This window comes from Dipodomys merriami, unplaced genomic scaffold (genome assembly GCF_024711535.1).
Source record: "Dipodomys merriami isolate MVZ:Mamm:240054 unplaced genomic scaffold, mDipMer1.0.p SCAF_102, whole genome shotgun sequence".
Lineage (NCBI taxonomy): Eukaryota > Metazoa > Chordata > Mammalia > Rodentia > Heteromyidae > Dipodomys > Dipodomys merriami.
Window position 1 is genome coordinate 1,116,575 of NW_027202294.1, and position 26,294 is coordinate 1,142,868.

The window sequence follows — 26,294 nt, forward strand, 5'->3', positions numbered from 1 at the left end:
ATAGATCAACAGATTCATAAAAAGTACAACATGGGGCTGGGAAGGTGACTTAGTGGTAGAATGCTTGCCTAGCATGCATGAAGCCCTGGGTTCGATTCCTCAGTACCACATACACAGAAAAGGCCAGAAGTGGCTCTGTGTCTCAAGTAGTAGAGCTCTAGCCTTGAGCATAGAGAGGCTCAGAGACAGAATCCAGGTCCCGAGTTCAAGGCCCAGCACCTGAAAAAAATTAAACTAAAAAAAAAAAGACAACATTGGCCACAGTCTGTGAGTGGCTTGACTGGCGCCAAGGTAAACCACAGAAGGTAGGCAAGAACTGAGGGCCTTAGAGGAATACCGATGGAAGGAAGGGGGAAGTTCAGAGGAGGTAGGACCAGCGCTGGATATCTTGTTTAATATATGCAGATACTGCATTAGTCAGACCTGACTGGGAATGTAAAAATAAAATGCACTAAAAATAAGCCCAAAATGTCAGTGACTTGACACAACAAAGATCCATCTCTCTCCAGAGCTAAGACTGAGGTAGACACACAAAGGAGGAGGCTTGGAGATAGGACCCCAGCTGAGAGACACCCCCCCCCAACTTCCAACGCCATCATCAAGATCCATGGCATCCTCAGAAGCAGGGTTTGAGACAAGGCCACGAGGACTAGCTATTTATGTAGAAGCTGCCTTCTCGAACCCCTGGAAGGAACAGAAGGATCGAGGAGAAGAAAGAAAGGCAATCAAGGGGAGAGGGCTCTCCCTTTGATGAGCACATGCACCCTTGTGCCCAATCTGAGAGTGCCAGGGGCAGGGACCACACCTAAGTCAGCCAATGGAGTGCAGGAGGGAGGAAGATGGGAGTTTCCTTCCATCTCCCACTTCAGTACTAATTGAACCCCTCCACCCCCCCGCAGCTTGTCTCAGAGCAAGCATGGGCCCAATTCCAGAATGTTGGCCACAGTCTCAGTTGCTTCCAATGAGCTAGGTGGAGGGGTTTCTGAGGGGAATGGGTGGTCACAGAGATATAGGGATATGTAGCTTCCAGAGTCCACATCTAAGGGGAGATTGAGTAGGAAGGTGGTAAAGGGGGTGGGAGGAGTAGCCCCAGGAATCTGTCACTTACATGTCAGGCTGGGAATCGTGAGGAAACACATGGACTCTGACAAACACTGCCATATGTCACATATGTCACAGCCCGCTGCCCAGTGTCCTGTCCACAGGAATAGCCACATCCTCTTTTAAAAAATCAGGACCCTGAGCAGGGCACCAGTGGCTCACACCTGTAATCCTAGCTACTCAGAAGGCTGAGATCTGAGGATCATGGTTCAAAGCCAGCCCGGGCAGGAAAGTCGGGGAGACTCTTATCTCCAATAAACCACCAGAAAGCAGGAAGTGGTACTGAGGCTCAAGTGGTAGAGCATTCACCTTGAGCTGAAGAGCTCAAGTGCCCAGGCCCAGAGTTCAAACCCTACAACTTGACCAAGATAAAAAAAAAAAATCAGGAACCTGGGGCCGGGGTGGAGCTCAGGGGAAGAGTACATGTTCTGCCAGCCAAGAGGTCTGGCACTAAAAAAGACGGTGCCCTGCAATCACAGCCTGAGGGAAGCTGAGCAGCCCGGGTAGCCACACCCTGCTGCAGCCGCCATCTCCCCCAGTGCCAGGCTGCTGGGTAGTGGGGGGAGGGTGGCACCCACTTGAGCACACTCCCCCTCACCCATGCAAATGAGCTATTTTCCTGAAGGTCTGGGGTTCAATGCAAGACTAAAGAATGCTTCACGTGAGGAAACTTCCTGTGCATCATCTCATCAAGTTCTCCTAGCAATGGACTGGAGGGAGCTCTGTATCTCCCGTATTTCACAGATGAGAAAGCTGAGGCACCCAGAGGTTCAGTTACTTAACCGATATCCCTGGCTAGGATGTAGCAAAGTGGAGACTGCAAATCCGGGACCAGAGTGCCGGCGGGGTGGGGTTCTGGTAGGGGCCATCTTCCCAGTTATAGAAGGCCCCTCCTCAGTGCGTCCTGACATTGGTGGAGAGGGGGCAGGACAACTCCTAGGCCCCTTTGATTTTTTTTTTGGGGGGGGGTCCGGTCGTGGGGCCTGAACTCTGGGCCTGGGCGCTGTCCCTCAGCTCTTCAGCTCAAGGCTAGCGCTCTACCACTTGAGCCACAGCGCCACTTCTGGCTTTTTTCTTTTTGCTTATGTGGTGCTGAGGAGTCGAACTCAGGGCCTCAGGCATGCAAGGTAAGCGCTCTACCACTGAGCCACCTTCCCAGCCCTAGGTCCCTTTTATTTCTATTTGCTTGTTTATGTCTGTTTAAGGGTTGGTTTAAAAAATTGTGGTTTTGTGTGTGCGTTTGTTGAAGGGTTAGGGGGGATTTTTTACAGTCTCACTAGATCTCAGGCAATCCTCAAACTCACAGTCTTGTTGTTTCCACCTTTAGAGTGCTGAGATTACAGGTGTGCCTCATCAAGCCCACTTTTGGGGTCTCTTTATGAGTGCTTTCTTTGACTTCTTTTATTTATTTATTTATTGTTGGTTGGTTGTGGGGCTTGAACTCTGGGCCTGGGCGCTGTCCCTCAGCTCTTCAGCTCAAGGTGAGCGCTCTACCACTTGAGCCAAAACACCACTTGCGGCTTTTTCGCTTATGTGGTGCTGAGGAATCAAACCCAGGGCCTCAGGCATGCAAGGCATTTATGAGTGCTTTCTACCTTCATGACCTTCTCATCTCCGGAAGACTCCACATCCTAGCACCTTGCAGTGGTGTTTATTTGAACATAAAGTTTAGGGGAACACAAATGTTCAACCATAACTTCGCAGGCAGTCTTATATTCCTTCATTGTCACTGTCTCGCCTTATACTCATGAACACTCCCCCATTCCCACCTTCTGAGGCTCCTTCCCTTATCCCTTTACTCTTCAGAGACAGGGATCCTAACAGTCTAGGTACAGTGAGGCTATTGGTTTGACACTGGGGCAAACAGAGGGGATTGGAGACATCCATATGGAACCTAGGGAAAACAAGACAAAACAATTACATTTTATCTTATATAATTATGATAAGAAAAATGAAATACAGGCCAGGCATGGGTAGCTCACACCTGTAATCCAAGCTACTAAGGAGGCTAAGACTTGGATGGAGGATCGCTGTAAAAGACAGCTCAGACAGAAAAGTTTTCAAGAGTTCATCTCCAATTAACCAGCAAAATGCTGGACAGGAGGTGTGGCTCAAGTGGTGGAGCACCAGCCTTGAGCAAGAAAGCTGAAAAGGGGGAAAAAGAAATATAAAGTAGGAAAGATATTATACACTGGGCTATATAAAATATCCAAATGAAAACTTTAAAATGTCTCAAAATGAGAAACTTGTGGTTGCAATGCAACATATTGCTTTCGTTATAAAAAAAAAAAAATTTAAGCTGGGCACTGGTGGCTCATGCCTATCATCCTAGCTACTCAGGAGACTGAGATCTGAGTATTGCAGTTCAAAGCCAGCTCAGGCAGGAAAGTCCCTGAGCCTCTTATCTCCAATTAACCTCCAGAAAACCAGAACTGGTGCTGTGGCTCCCACACAGGAAATGTCTATTGAAATTGAGAGTTTAAAAAAATCACTAAATTAGGGGTTGGGGAGGTGGTTCAGTGGTAGAGCGCTTGCCTTGCATGCATGAGGCCCTGGGTTTGATTCTTCAGCACCACATAAGCAAAAAAGAAAAAAGCCGGAAGTGGCGCTGTGGCTCAAGTGGTAGAGCGCTAGCCTTGAGCTGAAGAGCTGAGGGACAGTGCCCAGGCTGAGAGTTCAGGCTGAGAGTTCAGGCCCCACGACTGGACCAAAAAAATCACTAAATTAAAGAAGTGCTAATAAAGTAATTTTTTAAAAACACCAACTGGAAAAGTCACTCAATGGGGCTGGGAAGGTAGCTCAGTGGTAGAGCGCTTGTCTTGCATGCATGAGGCCCTGGGATCGATTCCCCAGCACTACATAAGCAAAAAGAAAAAAGACAGAAGTGGCGCTGTGGCTCAAGTGGTAGAGCGCTAGCCTTGAGCTGAAGAGCTGAGGGACAGCGCCCAGGCCAAGAATTCAGGACCCACAACTGGACCCAAAAGAAAGAAAAAAGAAAAGTCACTCAATGGTAGAATGCTTGCCTTTAATGCATGAGGCTGTGGGTTCCATTCCTCAGCACCACAGAATCAGAAAAAGCAGGAAGTGGTGCTGTGGCTCAAGTGGCAGAATACTAGCCTTGGACTGAAGAGCTGAGGACAGTGCCCAGACCCAGAGTTCCATAACTAACTAGCTATACATAAATATATATATATATATATATATATATAGAGAGAGAGAGAGAGAGAGAGAGAGAGAGAGACAGAGACAGAGACAGAGACAGAGAGACAGAGACAGAGACAGACAGAGACAGAGTCTCTATATGTGTGTCAGGCTCTGACAACACTTAGATTTCTGTCAGCCATGCTCATCTGCATTGTGGGAGACATAACCATTACTTCCATGCTGACTCTCCCTCATACAGTTCCCCACCTGTCGGTATCCCCCAGAGGAACCCCTCACAAGGGTCTCCTGGGGACCACCAGCCTAGGGGCTCCAGTTACCGCAGGACCAGTCTGAATGCTGAGAGGGGCAACATTCTTCACCTGTATCCCACATGGACACCCCCTTCTCCACCACAGGCTCCACCTGTGAGAGCAGTTAAGCCCCTCTCCACTCACAAGCTGAGAGACCTGTAGAATGGGGATTCCAGTACCTATTCCACAGGGTTGTATGCGGGTTACATGTCGTGCAAGGTGCTTAGCATAGAGCTAGCTCCAGAGAGAGGTGCAGACACAAAGGCCCCTACGCAGTATATACACTTACAGACCACGGCAAGCTCACACTTGGCCACAAACATAGGGACGCACAGATCTGAGGACCCTATGGACACGCCCTGTCTGGGTTTTGCCTCAGTTCCACCCCCACTCCCCTGCACCAGACAGGCGCCATGCCTTGGAGCCAGATCTGACCTGCCCTTCAGGGAGAGCTGCTCACTTCAAAGAGCTGCTCCCGCCCCTCCCCTTTGATGAGTGGATGGAGGGGCCTGGCCTGGGCCTGCAGACTCTGCCAAGGCCCCACCCGTAGAGGTGAAAGGCGTGAAATCCCACCTAGATCCCCCTTTACTGTTGTCCTTGAGGTTCGGGAGCTGAACCTAGAGTGTGCCTGCTAGGCAAGCACTCTACCACTAGCCACACCCTCAGTCCTAGTTTTGGTTTTATTGGGACAGGTTCTCAAAAACAAGTCAGGCTGGTCTCAAACTGACTAGCCCAGACTAGCCTCACACTCACAATCCTCCTGCTTCAGCCTCCCAAGTGCTGGAATTACAAATGTACACCACCACACCTGGCTCTCCACCCCTATATTTTTTAATCTGGAGAAGCAGAGGTAAGAGATGAACCAGGAAAGTGCTGGTCATCCACAACTTATGGAAAAAAGACATAATCAGGGCACAAAAGACATCTAGCTGCGTGATGCTTACTGGTCACTGTCACTGCCCAGGCAACCTGACCCATCCAAGTCCCCAGGGCCTTTTTACCCTCTGAAATGCCCACATCTCCACTAGCACAGCCCCCACCCGCCCCGCTGTGAGCAGTATCTCGCCATCACCCATACCACCGCCATCATCACACAATCATCCCATTGGTATCTGAACCTTGGGGTCCCAACAGAGTGGAGGAATGACCCTCCCCCCCTCCATGGAAGAGCAAAAAGAGAAGACATGCTTCCCAATCATGGATTCTCCGATTGTGGAGCCACTGGAGACAGCATTTCCCTAGCCCAAGTCTGCCCTCCTCCCCTCCCTTCTGTACCCATAGATCACCGGTCCCCATCAGGTGTGGCCTGTGGCTTCCGAGGGCAGGAAGCAGCTGAATGGGGGGGGGCGGGGAGGAGGAGCACAGTCCTGGCTGCCCCCACAGGATTGGCCGCAGTGTGCCCTCTCAGCCAGCACCTGGCTAGAAGGTTCTTCAAAGCAACACTGACCTCGGCTAGTTTCCTGAGTGCTGCTGGCCCAGTCAGGAGGACAGAATCATGAGGCGGATGCCCAGTGGGCAGGGTAGGCCGCAAGAGGCATCTGGGAGGTAGCTGTGAGGCGGGAAGAGGCCACAGACTCCTGTGGGAGACACGATGGACAAATTCCGGATGATCTTCCAGTTCCTGCAATCTAACCAGGAGTCCTTCATGAATGGTATCTGCGGCATCATGGCACTGGCCAGCGCCCAGATGTACTCGGCCTTCGATTTCAACTGCCCCTGCCTGCCAGGCTACAACGCAGCCTACAGTGCTGGCATTCTGCTGGCGCCTCCCCTGGTACTCTTCCTGCTGGGCCTGGTCATGAACAACAATGTGTCCATGTTGGCCGAGGAGTGGAAACGACCCCCAGGCCGCCGGGCCAAGGACCCCGCCGTGCTTCGCTACATGTTCTGTTCCATGGCGCAGCGCGCCCTCATCGCCCCTGTCGTGTGGGTCGCTGTCACGCTGCTGGATGGCAAGTGTTTCCTCTGCGCCTTCTGCACGGCCGTGCCCGTGGCCACCCTGGGTAACGGCAGCCTGGCACCCAGCCTCCCTGCTCCCGAGCTCGCCCGCCTGCTGGCACGGGTGCCCTGCCCTGAGATCTATGACGGGGACTGGCTGCTGGCCCGGGAAGTGGCCGTTCGCTACCTGCGCTGCATCTCCCAGGTGAGGGGCCCAGCCTCCTTCCAGACCAAGGTCCATCAGGGAAGGCCCTGACCCCCTCCTTCCTCACCTCTCAAAATGGGGCTTCCCTCCTGCAGAAGCATGGGTGGGCATGTTTTCCTGATTGCAACTGGGTCCACCCAGAGGAAACACTGTGACTCCTGCAGCCCAGAGGACCTGACCTCTGCTGACCCCACCTCCTCCACCCCGAGCTCTGAGCATGGAAGCTGGGGAAATTTGCATTCTTTTTCCTCTCAGAGGCCCAGGCCAGTGGTGAGGCTGGTGGATGGTGAGGCCATTTGGCTACATTTCCCTGGCAAATACCCCCCAGCAGGTGGCTCCCTGCTCGGGGAGTGGGAGCAGGGGGTCTGGAGGTCTTGAAAAGGGGGTGTGTGATATGGGAGAAGTACTTGAGCTGTGGGAACCCCTGGGCATCGTGGGCCAGCCACTGGACCAGGTACTGTGGGGAGGGATTCTGTTCTGGCTAGCTAGTGTAGATTCCCCTCTACACACACACACACACACACACACACACACACACACACACACACACACACACGAGTTACACACACACACACGAGTTACACACACACACACGAGTTCCTCTCTCTAGAATCCCCAGGAAAGTCTCTGTCATCACCCCAAAACACCTGTGTCCTGTGTTTCTTTCCTGCACCTCCTCTCCTGTGGGCTCTTGTGCCAATCATTGGCTCAGATCTCAGGGACTTGGGAAACTGTCCCTTCACCTGACTATTGGATATTAAAAGGATACCCCTCCCCCCAAAAAAGGCTACAGGCAACTTGACATATAGATATATTTTATTTGACCTGCAAATACTGAATTCTGAAGTCAGAATGAATATGAATTGGCTTCATCTAAAAGCAGAAATCTGCTGGGTGCCAGTGGCTCATATCTGTAATCCTAGCTACTCAGGAGGCTAAATCTGAGGGTCAAGATTTGAGGCTAGCCTGGGCAGAAAAGTTCATGAGGCTCAATCTCCAATTAATTAGTAATAAAAGAAAACAAGTGAAAACAAAACATAGAAAAACCTGGAAGTAGTATCTTGCCAGCTGTGATCTAAAAGAGTTCCACAAGGGGCTGGGAAGGTAGCTCAGCGGTAGAGTGCATGCCTTGCAAGCATGAGGCCCTGGGTTCAATTCCTCAGCACCACATAAACAGAAAAAGCCGGAAGTGGCGCTGTAGCTCCAGTGGTAGAGCGCTAGCCTTGAGCTGAAGAGCTGAGGGACAGCCCCCAGACCCAGAGTTCAGGCCCCATGACTGGCAAAAAAAAAAAAAAAAAGAGTTCCACAAGACTGCCCTGAGAGGGGCTGGGAAGGTGGCTCAAAAAAAAAAAAAAAAAGAATGCCCTGAGTTCAAGCTCTTACAATGGCGCAAAACAAAAACAAAACAACAGAAATCTTGGGGCTAGAGGCCCTTGTGTTTTGTGCCTTGCCAATGATTCAGGAGCTTCACTCACATACTCACATGATCCCATTCCTGAGAGTTAGAGTCCAAGATTCCCATCTTACAGATGAGGAAACCAAGGGGAGCTCACTTCAAGTTTCTATTCTCCACCCTAAAGACCCTGGAGAGGGTTTGGAGGATCTGGACAGACTCGAGTCAGGGGCCTGTGTCTGCTGACGTGTTCTTCTCCCTGCAGGCCCTGGGTTGGTCCTTTGTGCTGCTGACCACGCTGCTGGCATTCGTAGTGCGCTCAGTGCGGCCCTGCTTCACACAGGCTGCCTTCCTCAAGAGCAAGTATTGGTCGCACTATATTGACATCGAGCGCAAGCTCTTTGACGAGACATGCACGGAGCACGCCAAGGCCTTCGCTAAAGTCTGCATCCAGCAGTTCTTTGAGGCTGTGAACCATGACCTGGAGCTGGGTCATGCCCATGGGGCACTGGCTACAGCTACCACCCATTCAGCCGTGCATAGCCCTTCTGATGGTGCTGAGGAGGAGAGAGAAAAGCTGCGTGGCATCACTGATCAGGGCACCATGAACAGGCTGCTCACGAGCTGGCACAAATGCAAACCACCTCTGCGGCTGGGCCAGGAGGAGCCACTGACGGGCAATGGCTGGGCCGGGGGTAGGCCCCAGCCTCCACGCAAGGAAGTGGCCACCTATATCAGCAAAGTGTGAGCTATGGTAGCCAACAGCCCTCTGCCCCTCAAACCAGACAGAAAGATGAAGGATTTAGGTGCAGGGGCAGAGGTGCAGGTCCATGTACTCACCTGCCTGTGGGAAAGGGAATTTGGTGCTGATTCTTCTTCCTCCATCAGGTACACTGTCCTGGGCAATTGGCCCACAAACAGTATTAGTCAGAAGCATTCAGAAATGGCCTAGAGTACAGGGACAGAGGCCTTGAGTGTCACCTCCCAGGCCTTTCCTAGAGCTGGTACTTTCTCCCCTGGCTGATTGTCACGTTTCAGGCCTTACAGGCTGGCCTGCCCAGTTCTAGCCCAGGCTCTTTGAGAATCTCTCTTCTTTTGTTGGAAGAGAAAGTGCCAGGCACAGAGTCTGAGTCCTAGTCTTGGACCAAAAAGAAAAGGAAAGAAAAGAAAAGAGCCTCATCCAGAGACCAGGAGGGCATGCAAGCCTCTCATCATTTTGGAAGCAGCGGGGGCTAAAGTGGGCCATAAGACTATAACTGAAGGCTTCAGCTGGGGTGACACACCTGAGGGACAGGTCATACGACAATACTGTATTCCAAGAGCTAGGTGCAAGTGAAAGAAGCCCGGTGTGTGATCATGGAGGCACTACATGATTGTCCAGGTAGGCTTTGTGTTTGTCAGTATATGCAGAGGGCCTTCCATGGAGACCCACTAGTCATCCTTGCACCCACATCCCAGGGAGAAGTTAAACTATCCCCAGGGCTTGAGAAGTTAGAAACTGAAGCTGATGCCTCCCGATTTTCTCAAAGACTCCAGCTTCAGGGGAAGAGGCTCTGTCTGCTAAGGAGATGTGTAGGGAGGAGGTGCGATGGGCATTGGCTAGGATGGAAATAAGCATAGTGGACCAAACTGGGCCAAATGCTGATTCTGCCACTTACAAAGTGTCCCTGAGCCAGGTGCTTCATTCTTCAGGGCCTCAGTTTCCTACTCTGCACAGTGGAGATGAGGGCCCCTACCTCACAGGGTTGCTGTATGTGAAAACGCACATGTTACACGGTAGGCAGGCAGGACAGAGAGACTAATGGTCATTCCTGGTTGTGAGGGCCTCTCTCTTCCCCTGGGGAAGGGACCAGGGACATAAGGAACAGCAACACTAAAAACAGAAGACCTGATGGGTTTCTCACCCTACCCATCATATCTTTCAGCACAAAGCCCCACCCCTCTGAACTAATTTGGTCTTGGTCATGATTTTTGAGATTTCCATCCTCCTTCATTTCGTTCTCCCTCTACTCCACTGCCCCTCTCTCGTATATGGGAGGAGGGCAGATACCTGCAGAGCTGGGACTGCCCTCGAGGCAGTCAGTCTGGATCTGGTTCCCAAATGAAGAGGATTACAATCCAGGGCAGAGAACCAAGGAGTCTAGAGGTATTGGGAGGGGTAAATGTGAAGCAAAGAGCAGAGCTTTGTTGTGCAAGCAGGGGTTCAAATCCCAGAGTATTGAGACCATGGCGAGTCACCTGATTTCTCTGAACCTCCACAGTCTGTGAAGTGCTCCTTAAAAGACCTGCTTCTCAGATTGCTGTGAAGATAAAGGGAAATGGCTCCAGGGAAAGGCTTGGGACTGTGTTTTGGTGCTTGGTAGGGTCAAAAATACACAAAGCAACAAACCAACACTGGTCCCTTTCCATTTGTTCTTACACATGAAAAAGCCCAGCTCGGGGAGAACAACACAACAGTTTCACCATCTGGAAGCCACAGCCTTGCATGGCTGATGGGGGGCCTGGGACCATGTCCCCCAGTCCTAGGGGCTATCTTAGGACGTACCTCTTTGGTACTTCTGACTCATGACTTCAACCTGGGCTTGCACACTTGCACACTTGTGGAGCTCACAACCACTTCTGGGGACAGGCTGGGCACTAAACTGCCTCCTGGCAATTGCAACCAGGAGTGGGCTCTGCTGGCAGGTCCTCTGAGGGTTAGGCCTAGACTCCTGGATTCAATGTCAGCTGTGCAGGGAAAGGGGGAGTTAGGTGAACGGTGGACAGAAAAGCTGCACAGGAATGGATTGTTCACAGTGGCAAGATGCTCAGAGGAAGAGGGGCTCTGGGATACTTCTGCCGGGTAGGGACAAGAAAGGGTGGGGGGCTCTTGAAACTGGCATGGAGCAAGCTGCTCAGTAGAGCTCAGCACCATAGGGTGGAGGCAGGGGGAAGGGTGGAGGGCCGGCCCCAAGCCGGCCCAGCTGCGGGCTGGGACAGGACGTGGTAGCTTGAAGCTGCTAACAAGCTCTTCCACTTCCTCTCCCCTTGCGCCTCCCTCCTCCCCCAGCCTGAGGCTGTTTTTCCATTCGCTGGCACGAATGTTCCATCCCACAGTTTCCTTTTCTCTTTTCGGGAGTTAAATTTGTCTGTAGAAGCTTGAGATTTGTCAGTGCACCCCTTGGAGTTAAATTTGTTGGTAAATGCTGGTGGCTGGTTGCACTTGGGGGGCTGCTGCCTATTGTCTGCGCCTGCACCCCTCACCCGCCCCCTCGGCAGCAGGGCCTGCCTGTGCCCAGGAGTCTCCCCAAGCCAGCGATGCCTTTTCTGAGAGTGCTGTTCCGAAGAGGCCAAGGCCACAAGTGCCTGCAGCCAGCCTAAGGTAAGCATCTTGGGAGCGCCAGGTGTCAGATGAACTGGCAGGGTTGGCCTTCGGGTGGGGTCCTCCACTAGGGACCGGGCGGGTTGCCCCCACTCCTCCCAGCTGCCTGTCCCCTGTCCTCACAGATGCTAGAAGAGGTCCCACACTCACTGGGCATTGCTTGTGCCTGGCACAATTGTCTCAGGAGGTGGCCATCCTCTGCCCCTCACCCACCCTGGCCAGATAGATATCTTCTACCCCACTTTGAGTGGGTTTATGAACACAAGGCCCCCACAGGAAGCTAATGTAAGATGCTAGAAAGCAAGAAGGGAAGGGAAGGGAAGAAGTGTCAGGTGAGGCCACCATTGGCTGGTCCATTTATTTCCAACAACAGAATGAGGTTTCGTTCCCATGATGTTAGACCAGAGCTCCTGGGCAGGGAAGAATAAGACTTCTCCTGGCGCCCACATGACCACATGGCCCAGCACTGGGCCCATCTGGCAGCCTTGGCACAGGCAGGCAGAAGCGGGGGTGCAGAGCTCAGGCATGAAAAGAACGGGCATAGGCCTCTCTCCTCCCCACTCAGTTAGCTCTACAGCCCTACGGGTACGGGCTTCCTCTGGCCTGGGGAGATTTTGTTTTTCATCCTTGTGATGGAGGGGACTCGGGCCACACCCTGTCTCTCAAGCTGTGTGGGTGGAGCCTGGGGAGTTGAGCCCAACTTTGCAAGAGCCAGAGCTGCAGAGCGTGGCCACTTGCTGGTAGTACGCCAGCATTGCCCTGACCTAGGCTAGTGGCCTTCTGGAGGGCTGAAGGGCTTAAGTCTTAGCAAGGCAGGACAATTCTCAGGCCCTGGCTCTGTGGAGCAGGGCTGATAGGAGACAGCTGGATAGGGAAATTTAGCTCAGACTTAACCATCTGTCCCTTTCCTGTCTCCCTTAGATGGTGGGCAGAGGTCCTGCCCAGGTGCCTCCATATTTGTCTGGCCTTGGACACTTTCTCCTCTTTAGAACTTCCATCCTGATCTTCGCAGCCAGAATTCTCTGTATTCTGAAGGTCTGATAGGGTGAGGACAATGCAGGGTTTCACAACTATCAGGCATCATTTATTTTTTCCCTCCAACATTCCAGAGAGTAGGGCTCAGAATGATTCATGTTCTTCACAGATGAGGATGGAAGCCAAGCGGAAAGACATGATGTTGAGAACCCCTGAGGTCCCCAAGTGAAAAGGTCTTATGCTCCCAGGGCTGCTGGGGCCTCGCTGAGTCAGGCTCACCACTCAAGACCCCATTCCTTCCCCCCTCCCATTCTAGCCTCCACCCCTTTATTCACCAGGACAGCCACTCCAGCTCCATTCCTATGACAAACCAACCAAACGGTCTCAGATTCTTCAGCACATGACCACCACGTGGACTCCCAGAGAACATCTTATATCCCCAGCATTCAGGGCCATCCTCAACCTATCCTGAGAGAAGGCTCAAATCTCAGCTCTGCCACTTAACATGTGACCTGACCAGGAGTTCACCCTGGGCAAGCTTTCACCTTCTCTGTATGCTAGGAGGATATAATAGCTCAATGAGGGCCTGTGGGGTGGGTAACGAGAGCTTCTGGCACACGGTTTTCTGGGGCCCAGGGCTTCTTTATTCACCAGCCGGGGCCACAGCAGCATCCTCTCAATCCCATGGTCAGACGCAAATGTTTATCAGTCATCTGTGTTCCGCAGGAAGCACCAGGCCGGCCGCTGTGGGCGATGAAATGGCTCGATTGTGCCTTGCCTTGGGGTGTCTTCCAGCTTGCACTCCTTTGTAGTCTCAGCAGGAGCCATCAGCCCTCTCCCCTCCTGCCTCCTCTCCTGTACTCAGTCCTTACCTAGCCCACCTGTCACTATGGCAGCCCTGATTGCAGAGAACTTCCGCTTCCTGTCGCTCTTTTTCAAGAGCAAAGATGTGATGATTTTCAACGGGCTTGTAGCTCTGGGCACAGTGGGCAGCCAGGAACTGTTCTCCGTGGTGGCTTTCCACTGCCCCTGCTCGCCGGCCCGGAACTACCTTTATGGGCTGACTGCCATTGGAGTACCTGCCTTGGCACTCTTTCTCATCGGTGTCATCCTCAACAACCATACTTGGAACCTAGTTGCCGAGTGCCAGTATCGGAGGGCCAAGAACTGCTCAGCTGCCCCCAACTTCCTCCTCCTAAGCTCCATCCTGGGCCGTGCAGCTGTGGCCCCAGTGACTTGGTCCGTCATCTCCCTGCTACGCGGAGAGGCCTACGTCTGTGCTCTCAGCGAGTTTGTGGACCCGTCCTCACTCACAGCTGGGGAAGACAGCTTCCCACCAGGCCACGCTACTGAGATCTTGGCCAGGTTCCCCTGTGGAGAGGGCCCTGACAATTTATCAGGCTTCCGGGAGGAGGTCAGCCGCAGGCTCAAGTACGAATCCCAGGTAAGGAACTAAGTAGATGGTGGTTGGTGGGGAGGTGCGGGGTGCCCAGTTATAAACCACTGGACAGTCATCAGGCATAACGGCAGGTTCACCTATAGGCTAGTGTTTGATGAAGATAACTGCTAGTCCCACAGATCAGGTTGTTTTGACATCGGGAATGAACCCAAGGCCTCTTGCATTCTACCCCTGAGCTCTAACCCCATCCCTAAGATAAACATTATGGGAGCATTCTCAGTCTTGACTATCACATTAGCCCTTTGCCTTAGTTCAATGGCTTGAGCTCCTGCAGGTTACCTCAAAAGCATTTGCTGAGGGCCATGAGTTGACAGATAGCTCCAGGGATGGGCACATTCCTGTCCCAGGAAGAGCCTGGACCCAACACTGAGGCAGCCTGAGGGAAGCCCCTGGGAGTCCAGGAAGAAGCAGTCACTGCCTAAGTCTGCCAGCCCTTGTAGCATATTGGAATGGAACAGACAAGAGAATGGGTAGAGCTGAATGTGTTAAAGAAACAGAGGTTGAGGGCTGGGAATGTGGCTTAGTGGTAAAGTGCTTGCCTATCATACATGAAGCCCTGGGTTCCACATACACAGAAAAAGCCAGAAGTGGCACTGTGGCTTACATGGTAGAGTGCTAGCCTTGAGCAAAAGAAACTCAGGGACAGTGCCCAGGCCCTGAGTTCAGCCCCAGGACTGGCAAAAACAAACAAAAAACCACAGAGGTTGAAGGGGGAGACAGGAAGGAAGCAACACACAATTCTCTAAAAGGTCTTTTCTCTTGGCAACACCAGAAATCAAAGTAAAAAGAGCAACAGGGCTGTCTCTGCCCGAGACAGAAGATGGTAAACCTGAAAAGTGCTGAGTAGACATCTACAGATCTCTTTAGGAACACATGGCAGTTACTCTCCTTGGCTCTTGTCCTCAACAGGCTTCCATACAAGCATTTCAGATAAACCTATGGGTCAACTTAAATAAGGCAGATAAAGATGTGAGGAAAAAACCAGCACATAAAGGACTCAGAGGCAAGAGGCTTCCAGAGGGGTCTTTGAAGGCATCCTGGGGGTGGCATCTCCTGGTGGTGGTGGTGTGTGTGTGTGTGTGTGTGTGTGTGTGTGTGTGTGTGTGTGTGTGTGTGTGTGTGTGTGTGTGTGTGTGTGTACACACGTGGGTATCCAGGTGGCATCTCCTGGTGGTGGTGGTGTGTGTGTGTGTGTGTGTGTGTGTGTGTGTGTGTGTGTGTGTGTGTGTGTGTACACACGTGGGTATCCAGGGCTTGGGGTCAAACCCAGGGCCTCCTCACAGGAACATGCTTTACCACCAAGCTACACCTGAGCCTAAGCCGAGGTATGATGGGGGTGGGGGTGGGGGTGGGGGAGCACCCTTGGGATTGAGTAGTAGTTATAGAAAATGTGTAAGAGGCAGTTGGATGTGGGGGTCTCAAGTGTGGAAGCACATGGCTGAATAGGTGTGTCCCTGTCACCCCAGAAACACAAAGCACAAATAGGATCCCAGACCAGGCTATCCTTGGCATAAAGTGAGACTCTGTTTCGTAAATCACCAACTTAAAAAGGGGATGGCAAATGTCAAGTGGTAGAGTGCCTGCTCAGCAAGTGCAAGTGCAAGGACCCCATTTCAAATCCCAGTACCACCAAATGACAAAATAAAACCCAGAGGAGTCAAGTCTTCAGAGTAGGGCATGCGCTGGGCATTGGTAGCTCATGCCTGTAATCCCAGCTACTCAGGAGGGTGAGATCTGAGGATTGTGGATCAAAGCCAGCCTGGAGAAGGAAAGTCCATGAGACTCTTCAATAAGCGTCAGAAAACTGGAAGTGGTGCTGTGTTCAAATGGTAGAGCTCTCGCCTTGAGCTGAAGAGCTGATAGCGCTCAGGCCCAGAGTTCAAGCCCCACAACTGACAACAAAAAAAGAGCCGGGCATGCACTAAAATGTACCACGTCCTGTTTCCCTCACAGAAGTAGGATCTGTTCCTCCTGCCACATCCCAGGGTGGTTGGGCTAAGTTAGCAGCTCCCTTCCCCTCCTGAACCTGCCTCTTCTCTGGCCAGCTCTTTGGGTGGCTGCTGATTGGTGTGGTGGCCATCCTGGTGTTCCTGACCAAGTGCCTCAAGCATTACTGTTCACCACTCAGCTACCGCCAGGAGGCCTACTGGGCACAGTACCGCACCAACGAGGACCAGCTGTTCCATCGCACAGCCGAGGTGCACTCGAAGGTGCTCGCTGCCAACAACGTGCGCCGCTTCTTTGGCTTTGTGGCACTTAATAAGGATGACGAGGAGCTGATCGCCAAATTCCCGGTGGAAGGCACACAGCCACGGCCGCAGTGGAATGCCATCACTGGTGTCTACCTGTACCGAGAGAACCAGGGCCTACCGCTCTACAGTCGCCTGCACAAGTGGGCCCAAGGTCTAGCAGGCAATGGTACCGCGCCTGACAGCGTGGAGATGGCCCTGCTCGCTTCCTAAGGGCCTGCTTGACACCCTTTGCAAAAGGTTCTGTCCAAACAGAACCTCACTGCCTTACCCTCATGTTCTTGGCCATAGACCTTGGAGTGCATGGCCAGATGAGAGGAATCTTCAGACCTGAAAAACTCCCTCTCCTGTGGCCACTGGCCCACAGCTTTGAGGAAAGACTTCTAGTACAGAGAGGGTCTTTGGTGGGACTCCAAGCAGAGAAGACTCAGCCCACAGAGGCAGGTGACAGTGGAAGTCACCAGTCTGTATAGAAATATGCACTGTGCAGTTAATTTGTGTCTAATTGCATAGAGGCAGCCCAGTGGTGCATGGCTGGGAAACTGCTCTCCACTGCTTACCTCTGGCCTAACTTTATATATTTAAATTTTTTGATAAAGCTTTTCTTTATAAGAGACTGGCTTAATGTCTATGCAACTGAATGGGCAGCACGGCTGTCATTCTGATAGGCGCAAATCCTACACCCTGTGGGAACAAAGGGGCGGAACTAGGCTGGCCCACAGCATGGCAGCAGGGCAGGCAACATCAGGTGTCCTGAAGAGGGGAAGTAAGGTCCTAGGGACGAGATCTGTTGGTAACTGTATTTGACCTGTTGGTAACTGTATTTGACGTGGCTGGTCACAGGGAGCCTGGCCTTTCTCAGAGTAGCTCAGTTGGAAATTCTGAGTCTGAGGATCTTGTAGTTGGAACCAGACAGGTGTGGTTCCTTATCTTCCTAGCCCCACCTAGCTATTTCCACCACCTCTAAACCTTTTGATGTTCTCCCTCATTTGTCCTGCGCCCTCAAGACTAAGCCATTTCCCATGGAAAAACTCAGGTCGTTTAAGGATCCTCCAGAGAAAACTTAATTCCCTCAGGTCCAAGCCAAAACAGAACCGGCTGTGACACCTCGGAGGGTCCATGCTGGCCTCCCAGAACCTTGGGATATACCAGCTTTGGAAGGATGAGGTCACCTGGCCAGAGACGACCTAGGATGAGACATCATGAGAAACACTTTCCTCAGTAACCTCGGTTTCCTAATTTTCACTTCTGGGCTTTGCCTCTGTCCTGACCCAGCTTCACAGCTTCTGCAAAAGGGCAGAGGACTAAGTGAACTGTGGTAGTGCCAGACTCCCAGACTGTCCTGCTCCTTGTGCCCCACCAACACCTGGCTAGACTGCGGGCCAGCCAGGGACAAGGTGGGATCCTAACTGTGGGATTCACAGGAGTTGATCTTTTGTTCTTAGTCCTAAGGGAAATTCCTCAAGGAAATACACTTGTTTTTCTGGGAGCCCAACAGCGTGTAACCATGGAGCAGTTCTAGAAAGGGAAAAGATATCCACTGTTACATAAATAAACAAGCAAAGAGGAATTATTTAGTGGCAGAACACTGGTTTTCCATGAACAAGGCTCTGGGTTCAACATCTTAAAATGGTAACATTTATTTATTTTTTGTGGTAGTGATGTTTGAACTGAGAGACCTGTACTTGCTAGACAGGCATTCTACCACTGAGATTTTTTTTTTTTTGTCGGTTGTGGGGCCTGAATTCTGGGCCTGGGCGCTGTCCCTCAGCTCTTCAGCTCAAGGCTAGCACTCTACCACGTGAGCCACAGCACCATTTCCGGCTTTTTCTGCTTATGTGGTGCTGAGGAATCGAACCTGGGGCCTCATGCATACGAGGCAAGCGCTCTACCACTGAGCCACCTTCCCAGCCCTTGAGATTTTTTTAAATAAGAAAAATATAAACCACTTCAAATCCTGTTTCATTCAGACAGGATTATCCTGTTGTTGCTGCAGAAAAAGCAGCACTTAAGTCTTCAGGCAACAGGTGAGTGCCTAGGTGTCTGGCTGGACACTGTTGATACTTCCATGAAGCCAGGTGCCACTAGTCCTCCAGCACTGAGCTCTTGGCCTCCACATATTCCAAGGCCTTCGCCTTGACTGCCTGCACATCCTTCTCGGTGCCATACTGCTTCTCATAGTCCAGGTAGCGCTTGAAAAAGAACTTCATTCTCTTGGGGGCCAGGCTCAGATGAATGACTCGCTGAAAAATGTCCCTGTAGAAAGAACAGCAAATGACGTGACATGCCAGCTATGACCTTGACTGTGCTCAGCCACTTGCTCTCAGGCCCACTATCATCCAGAGCCCCACTTCCATCTTCATCATCAATATGACCTCTGCGATACACCTGTCCCTCATTTTCTCAATGAGCAGATACTCGGATACCAAAGGACTAACTTGCCTAAAGTCACATAGCTATCAAGGACCATGATACAAGAATGGAGACACACAATCATCTGTGACAGAAACAAAGGGTGAGGTACTTGAACTTCTAGGGCCTGGGTCCATCTACCTCCAGCCCTGCCCTGTGGGGATTCTGGGAACAAAAGTGAGACCCTGCCTGGGAAGCTTCTGCCTGAGAAGCAGGCACAATGTGAATGAATAGTGAAGGAATCTGAAGTCTCCCAATTCCCAGGCCAGGGTCCAGGTGGCTTCCTGCCAGTGGGTTCAGACACAGGCCAAAGGTTGGCCTTTAGGGACTGGAATGAACATAGACCTGGAGGATCATCCCAGAGCTGTTTTTTCAGGTTCTCTCCCACCCCACGCCCACTGGGATTCCGCCTAGTCTATGTTCCCCTCTTACCGGACTTCCTTCTGGCTGCCATGCTTGATGACCATGTCAATGTAGACTGACCAGACGTCTGTGCGCTTTGGGTAGGTGCTCAGCATGTTTTCAAAAATGGCTTTAGCCCGCTCTCTATCTCCCAGCTGGAACTCCAGCTGGGCAAACTTGGCAATCACATCCACATCTGCAGGGAGACAACAGCTCAGACACATGGTAAGCTGACAGTCCCCTCACCACAGAGCGAACAGAACAGAGTGAGTCTCACTTCCTGCTCTTGGGCCAAGACCTATGTTATATAAGCCTCACACCCTACTCTCTAGATCTCTAAGAAGCAGGGGAGTCCCAGATGCAAAAGAATACATGCAAACTTGCTTTTAAATGAGAAGACACCAATCCCTATGCCTGGCTATCAGAGGGCTTGTCTGTTCAGGAACTGGGAAGGAGACTCACGCTCCTTGGTGGGTAAGCACTCTAGGGCTCGCTGAAGCACACGGTGACTGGCCCCGGCCTGGTTTCTCCGCAGAACAAAGGCACCATACTTAATCCACACAACTTTGTCCTGCCGGAAACGCTTCAGCATCCGGTTATACAGATCACCAGCTTCCTATGGGAAAGACAAGGAGATAGTGGTAGAACAAAAGACAAACTGAGAAAATCGGTCAGGCATCAGAAATGTGATCCCTCCCCTTCGCCTTGTGAGTCAAATACAAACAAAAGGCAGTGTGAGATTCAAACAAACAAACAAACAACAGACAAGCTGAAGTGCTTGCAGAAACCAGATTGTGTTTGGTAAAACCAAGTCCCCACCCAGGCCTAATTCTAGAGGAAAGAGGAGGGGAGGAGGGGAGAGGAAGGAATAAGAAGGGAGGAAGGGTACATAAGAGTAGGAAAGCCACTGATATCTGGGAACTGGGACTGTTACTTTTTTTTTTTTTTTTTTGACAGTCCCGGACTCTGGGCCTGGGTACTGTCCCTGAGCTTCTTTTGTTCAAGGCTAGCACATGACCACTTGAGCCACAGCACCACTTCCAGATTTTTCTGTTTATGTGATACTGAGGAATCAAACCCAGGCTTCATGCATGCTAGGCAAGCACTCTACCACTAAGCCACATTCCCAACCCTGGTGTCTTCTTATCTAGGGGTGGTGTATCTGCTACACTTCAAGTGCTGCACTCCCTAACTGCAAATCTGTCACCAAACAATGGGAGCTTCCCTACTAATCCTGCCTCATATGGAGATCCTGGACTAGAAAACAACATGAGAATGAATGACAAGGAGAAACTAGAAAGAGGAAAAGGACGTGGAAGGCCTTATGCTACTTCTATCTATAATGTGGCCCAAGACATACACATAAGGGATTAATGTCCCTCTACTTCTAAAGCTATCGCTTCCCTCACCTCTACCTCACTTGCCCAAAAGAGAAAGTGATTTCTCATTGGATGAGAAAGGCAGGGAGTGAACCTGGGGTGGGACAACACCCAGAATGTGGGGGTTCTCCCTGAGACTGACTTGCCCTGAGATTCCCAGGATACCCTTTTAAGAAGCTGAGGGCTCTGGGCAGCCAGCCATTGATTGGCCAAGCTTCCTACCTTGAACTTCTCAGACTTTGTGTAGATGTCAGCCAGATGGAGAAAGACCTTGAGAGGCTCATTGTATTGCACAGCCCGCTCGAAGACTTTGGTCAGGGACTCCTCAGAGCCATACATGTTTTCCAGGTTCAGCAGTGCCACCCACACATTCAGCTTCTCCTGTTCCTCTCTGGAGAAACAGTAGGCAGCGCATAAGCTCCACTGACTCAGTAAGCCCCACTTCCATCTGCAATGTTCAAGAACTACTCTTCCTCACCCCCACCCTCACCTCTGCTCCCGGCTGGTTCAAATCATGATCTCCTAGGTCTCAGCCTCCTGAGTAACCAGGATTACAGGCATGAGCCACAGGTGTGAGCCACCAGTGCCTGCCTGCTCCCTGGGTCTCTCTCTATATTACAGGAAGGAAGTCTCCGGGATCTGAGTCTGGTTCTTTCCTCAAATGAATGCAATGAAAGAGGACTGTCTCTCCTCCACCCCCACCCCCTTTCTCTGGGCTTCAGAAAACTAACCTGACCACCTGTAGGGTTCTGTCCTGAGTGAAGAGCTGTTGTCCCTATTCTACTTGTCTAAACTGGGAATCCTGTTGAAGTACAAAGACTCTAGGAAATACCGTAACAGCTATTTCAGAGAAGAGGACAATAACATATTAATGCGTAACTGTTTCACACAGATGGTCACACCTAGGAGAGAAAGCCAAGGAGCCCAGGGACTGCTAGTGCAGCCATCCAGACTGCTGTTGGCCTGCCGAGGAGGAAATGACCCATGCTGGCCCACTCTGCTAGCCAGAGCTTGGGGAGATACAGTATGATCTATAGGACCCTCCCCAGGATGGGGAAGTCAAAGCCTGGACCTGAAGGAGATGGTCTTCAGGGCCCTCTCAGCCACAGCCCGGGCCTTCTCGATCTCGGTGGCCTGCAGGTGGAAAGCCATATACTGCAGCCACAGGATGGAGCTGTTTGGGGAGCTCAGCACCAGCCGGTCAAAGTCATCAGCTGACTCTGGCTGGCGTCCAGGATCCATGAGTGCTTCCTCAATGCGGCACAGATCTTTCTCAGCCTTCTGCTTCTCCAACTCCCTTTCCTTTTTGCTTTTCTTTTTCTGCTTTGGAAGACAGAAGAGTAAGTCAGTTATCTGCTCCTTGTACCCAAGTCCATCCTAGAAGCCACAAGTTGACAGGGTAGTCCACAACCTCCATCCCACCCAGGCCAGTACAGGGTGCAGGAGTCTACTACCAACAGAGGACAAAGCTGTGGAAAAATACAAAACCATGGCTTGGTGTGGCTTCTCCTCCTCCTCGCTGTCTGAGCTCTCTTCTCGAGGTGGCAAAGCTGGGGTCAGAGAATCGAGCCCCACATCCCAAATGAAGCCAGAAGAGAGCTGGAGCCGGGGCACTTCTGTGGAGTTGGTCTGCCTCCCCTGCAAGGGCACAGAGTTGCTGAAGGAAACATTCAGCTCACATTGCTCCTGCTCGCCAGCTCGGCACACCAGAGACCCACACTAGCTGGGCCCCAGCTTGCTGAGGAAAACTTTATATAGCAGTGACAGAGAAGCTACCTTTGTAAACCAAATATTTAGGCAACAAAAAAATTTTTTTTGTCGGTCATGGGGCTTGAACTCTGGGCCTGGGCGCTGTCCCTCAGCTCTTCAGCTCAAGGCGAGCACTCTACCACTTGAGCCACAGCACCACTTCCAGTTTTCTGGTGGTTAATTGGAGATGAGAGTCTCACACTTTCCTGCCCAGGCTGGATTTGAACTGCGATCCTGAGATCTCAGCCTCCTGAGTAGCTAGGATTACAGGCATGAGCCACTGGAACCCAGCTTAGGCAATCAATTTATAAAACGCAACCTGGCTCATGCATACATACATAACAGCAGCAAAATTGTGAGGGCAGAAGGGGTACGCTTGTACCCAAAGCTGAGGAGTCCTGCCAACCTGCCCTGACTGCCCCTGCCGCTCGTCCTCTCCAGTCAAGTAGCATTACTTCTACTTGTCAGGAAGAACGCAGGCAGAGGCACCTCTCTTCATTTACCCACATCCTAATTTCATCCAATTCCTTTCCATGAACATGTGTTAGGGTTTATTTTATTTTATTTTATTTTATTTTGCCGGTCATGGGACCTGAACTCTGGGTCTGGGCGCTGTCCCTCAGCTCTTCAGCTCAAGGCTAGCGCTCTACCACTGGAGCCACAGCACCACTTCTGGCTTTTTCTGTTTATGTGGTGCTGAGGAATCGAACCCAGGGCCTCATGCTTGCAAGGCATGCACTCTACCGCTGAGCTACCTTCCCAGCCCCATATTAGGGTTTATTTGGTATAGCCACTCTACAGATTCACAGTTCCCACCAAGGAGCTGATAACCGCCTGAGGGAACTAACCCCAATCCCTGGCTCCATATTACATGGGAAACGAGGTAGGGGAGGCTTAGGGCCGGAGCCAGCCCAGCTCTGCGGGAGGAGGGTGAGGACCTCCCCCACCGCAGCCACTTTCCCTCCATTCAGTGGTGACCCTTACCTTGGGCAGCAACTTTGGCACCTCGATCTCCTCTTCTTCTTCCCGATAATACACTTCCACACTACTCTTGTCCTCCTCCAATGTACCAGCCTTCTTGAGCCTTTTGTTCACTCCTTCCTGAGATGGCAACAAGAAAATGCCCATGAGCTTCCTCTTGCACCCTGCTCCACACCCATCATTTCACCCCACGCCCACCACCATCTTCCCTTCCCCACTACCTTCCTCTAAAAGAAGCTGGGCAGCTTCTCTCAGTCAGATGAGATGAGTCTTGATCATCCCTGAGGGATTTTTACCTGCTCACTCTCAGACTGCTGGCGCTCCCGTTTGCCCTGCCTCTTCTGTGGCCTCTGGGGCTCTTTCTTCTCCTCGCTGAGCAGCTTCACCTCCTCCTTCCCCTTCTGGCTCTTCTTCACTTTCTTTTTCTTCTTCTCTTCTTCTTCCTTTTGATCCTTCTTTTGATTCACAAGTGGCGGTTCCGGAGAGGCAGAAAATACATCTGGCTTCCCAGTATCACTGGGGAGGAATGACAGCTCTACCAGGTTCTTCTGGTGGTTTAGGCTATTGGTAGGGAAAGAGGCAGGGTAGAAAGTGAAGACAGCAAAAGAAACACACAAAAAAACAAAAACTCTACCCACAGTTCCACAAGAAACTCTTCACAAGCTTGCCCCACCTGCCTTGGCACCTACTCAGTATTCTCAACAAGGAATTGTGCACTTAACCTGCTTGGTTGAAAAGTTTAGGGGGCAGCTTAATGCTCTACTGCATCCCCCAAAACAGGGGCCATATCTGTACAGGGGCTAAGGTGAAGGCTCCAAACAACAGCTGTTCACTCATCTGAATACTATATGTGCCACTATCCAAGCCATTATATGTTCAAGTTTTGCCTTGAAATCTCTACCCAGGGCTCCAAGAGAAGGGTTGTCAGTTGGAGAAGAGGTAGAGGGACAGAGAGAGCAGGGAGGGAAGGCACCTACCTTAGGATCCTGGCGGTAAGCAGCTTCCCTTCAGGGAGGTATTTGCTGTAAAGGTCTTTCCTGGGCTGGCTGCATCGAGAGACGTGTGAGTACTGGGCCAGGCCCTCAACGGAGGGGCCAAGGCTGCAAGGAGACAGCAAAGAGTCCTGGGGTCACAGATACAACAGAATCCCAGCCACATCTAGTGACTCCACTTTCATAGCCTCCAAGCTGTGATGGGACTGGTGGCAGGTTTAAACTCCTGGCATTCGGCAGGATAAAGTAGAATTTGTAAAGTGGAAGGATTATCAAGCATGATAAAGACATGACAAAGGATTTTGTTTGTTTGATGTACTAGCAGTAGAATCTAGGGCCTCAGGCATGCTGGGGAAGTGTCCTACATCCTGAGCCAAGGATACTTTTTATGCTACATCAAAGTATAACAGTGTAAATCAGAAGCTGCTAGACAGACGCAGAGAAAAAGAGGAAACCCAATGGCAAGGAAGAGCGCAGTGGTAGGTGGCTAGGAATATGAACTAAAGACAGGCCCCACACTACTCACCCTAAGAGCACACCATTCGGTTGGATGGATTTCACATAACCCCTCAGGAGTTGCCCTTCCTTAATGTCCTGGATGGAGTTAATCTCTGGATCTTCTATTTTGTTTTTCGTCTCTGGGTTTGTCCTAAAAGAGTAGAAGAAGGCTTATACGTGTACACCTTTCACTTTATTCCCTCACTATCCCCAACATACCTGCAATAATTGTTTATTATATTTTATATGTAAGAATACAGCTCTAAAAATTTAAGCAAAAAACAAATGTTGGCAAAGATGTGGGGAAAAAGGAACAGTATTACATCATTGGTGGAAATGTAAACTAGTATAAACATGCTGGAAGGTGGTTTGGAGATTCCTCAAAAAACAAAACAAAGGGCTGGGAAGGTAGCTCAGTGGTAGAGTGCTTGCCTTGCATGCATGAGGCCCTGGGTTCGATTCCTCAGCACCACATAAGCATAAAAAAAAAAAAAGCCAGAAGTGGCGCTGTGGCTCATGTGGTAAAGCCCTAGCCTTGAGCTGAAAAGCTGAGCGACAGTGCCTAGGCCCAGAGTTCAGGCCCCACGACCGGACCCAAAAAACAAAACAAAACAACAACAACAACAAAAAAAAACCCTCAACACAGAACCTGTGATCTAACGATACTGTTCTTGGGCATCTACCCCCAGAGACTTATAATCAAGTCAGGTTATAGTAAAGACCCTTGCACATCCATGTTCATTGCTGCACTTTTCACAATAGCCAAGTTATGGAAACAGCCCAGATGCCCTACAACAGAGGAGCGGATCAAAAACTATGGTATATACACAATGGAGTTTTACTCCTCCATTAGAAAGAATCTGTCATCTGCAGGGAAATGGATGGACCTAGAACAATATGTTATATGTTAAGTGAAGTAACCTAGGCTTGGAGAGATAAACATGTTTTCTCTCATGTGGAAGGAACCCAGGTCTAAAATACAACTAGACATGATAACACATACAGGGCTCAATGCGTTTGCACACAAACTGACTAAAGCAGGGTATACTTAGGGAGGAATCCAAGGGCATAATTTCTCTGAACAACTGAAGTACTGTTTATCAAAACAAATACCAGGAAATGGAAACTCTTTTTTTTGGGGGGGGGGAGGGGCTCAAAGGAAAAGGAATAGAGGAAGGGTGAGCAAATACAGTCATTATATTCAATATATACTGAGTAAAAAGTGAACTGTTTAACTTGTGGGTAGGAATAGGAAGGGGAAGATAGGAGAAAATAAAGGAAGGGGTGACACTGAGCAAGAAGCACTTTACTCATAACCTGACTGAGGGAACCTGCAGTTTCTTTGGACAACTCCTTAACAACAACAATAATAATTTTTTGTTGCTGTTGTTTATTTTTTTTGGTCAGTCGTGGGGCTTGAACTCTGGACCTGGGCACTGTCCCTGAGCTCTTCAGCCTAAGGTGAGCGCTCTACCACTTGAGCCACAGTGCCACTTCTGAATAACAAAAATAAAATACATCTCTGCACTTGTTAGTAAGATAAAGCCTTTGAAGCCCCGCCTTCTCTCTCCTCCGGACCTGGTTGGCCTCCCCTGCAAGGTCTAGGCTGGTTGTCTAGGAGCCAGCTAAGCAGAAACAGGAAAAAGCCAACCAAGATACAGAGGTCAAACCTAAAGCTGGGCCTTAGAAAACACCTAGCCAGAGATGAAGTGGAACATAGGCCAATCCTTTTTACGCCAAACCCA

General features: G+C 50.9%; 3 protein-coding genes across 4 annotated transcripts in view; 2 read left to right on the top strand and 1 right to left on the bottom strand.

Annotated features, from left to right (window-relative positions):
* Window positions 1-6,147: 6,147 nt before the first annotated feature.
* On the top strand, window positions 6,148-8,840 carry Calhm1 (calcium homeostasis modulator 1). The gene is made up of 2 exons (XM_069993548.1): window positions 6,148-6,699; window positions 8,358-8,840. Exons 1-2 carry the CDS (start codon window positions 6,148-6,150, stop codon window positions 8,838-8,840), a joined length of 1,035 nt encoding a protein of 344 aa, XP_069849649.1.
* Window positions 8,841-11,134: 2,294 nt separating this feature from the next.
* Window positions 11,135-17,744, top strand: Calhm2 (calcium homeostasis modulator family member 2). Its single transcript, XM_069994188.1, has 3 exons — window positions 11,135-11,453; window positions 13,155-13,872; window positions 15,933-17,744. The coding sequence occupies exons 2-3, from the start codon at window positions 13,318-13,320 to the stop codon at window positions 16,347-16,349; spliced, it is 972 nt and encodes a 323-aa protein (XP_069850289.1). The 5' UTR covers window positions 11,135-11,453; window positions 13,155-13,317; the 3' UTR covers window positions 16,350-17,744.
* A 7-nt stretch (window positions 17,745-17,751) lies between these two features.
* Window positions 17,752-26,294, bottom strand: part of Pdcd11 (programmed cell death 11) — a 44,944-nt gene continuing 36,401 nt past the window's right edge. The window contains exons 27-36 of one of the 2 annotated variants that reach the window (XM_069994175.1): window positions 24,578-24,700; window positions 24,037-24,159; window positions 23,356-23,620; window positions 23,063-23,179; window positions 21,818-21,967; window positions 21,402-21,649; window positions 20,552-20,720; window positions 19,413-19,566; window positions 18,981-19,146; window positions 17,752-18,392 (exon numbers count right to left, since the gene is read on the bottom strand). In XM_069994175.1, coding sequence (XP_069850276.1) covers window positions 18,221-18,392; window positions 18,981-19,146; window positions 19,413-19,566; window positions 20,552-20,720; window positions 21,402-21,649; window positions 21,818-21,967; window positions 23,063-23,179; window positions 23,356-23,620; window positions 24,037-24,159; window positions 24,578-24,700 — 1,687 coding nt within the window. In that variant the 3' untranslated portion in view covers window positions 17,752-18,220. Of the gene's footprint in view, window positions 18,393-18,980; window positions 19,147-19,412; window positions 19,567-20,551; window positions 20,721-21,401; window positions 21,653-21,817; window positions 21,968-23,062; window positions 23,180-23,355; window positions 23,621-24,036; window positions 24,160-24,577; window positions 24,701-26,294 lie in introns of both variants that reach the window. The other variant, XM_069994166.1, reaches the window with a different exon arrangement.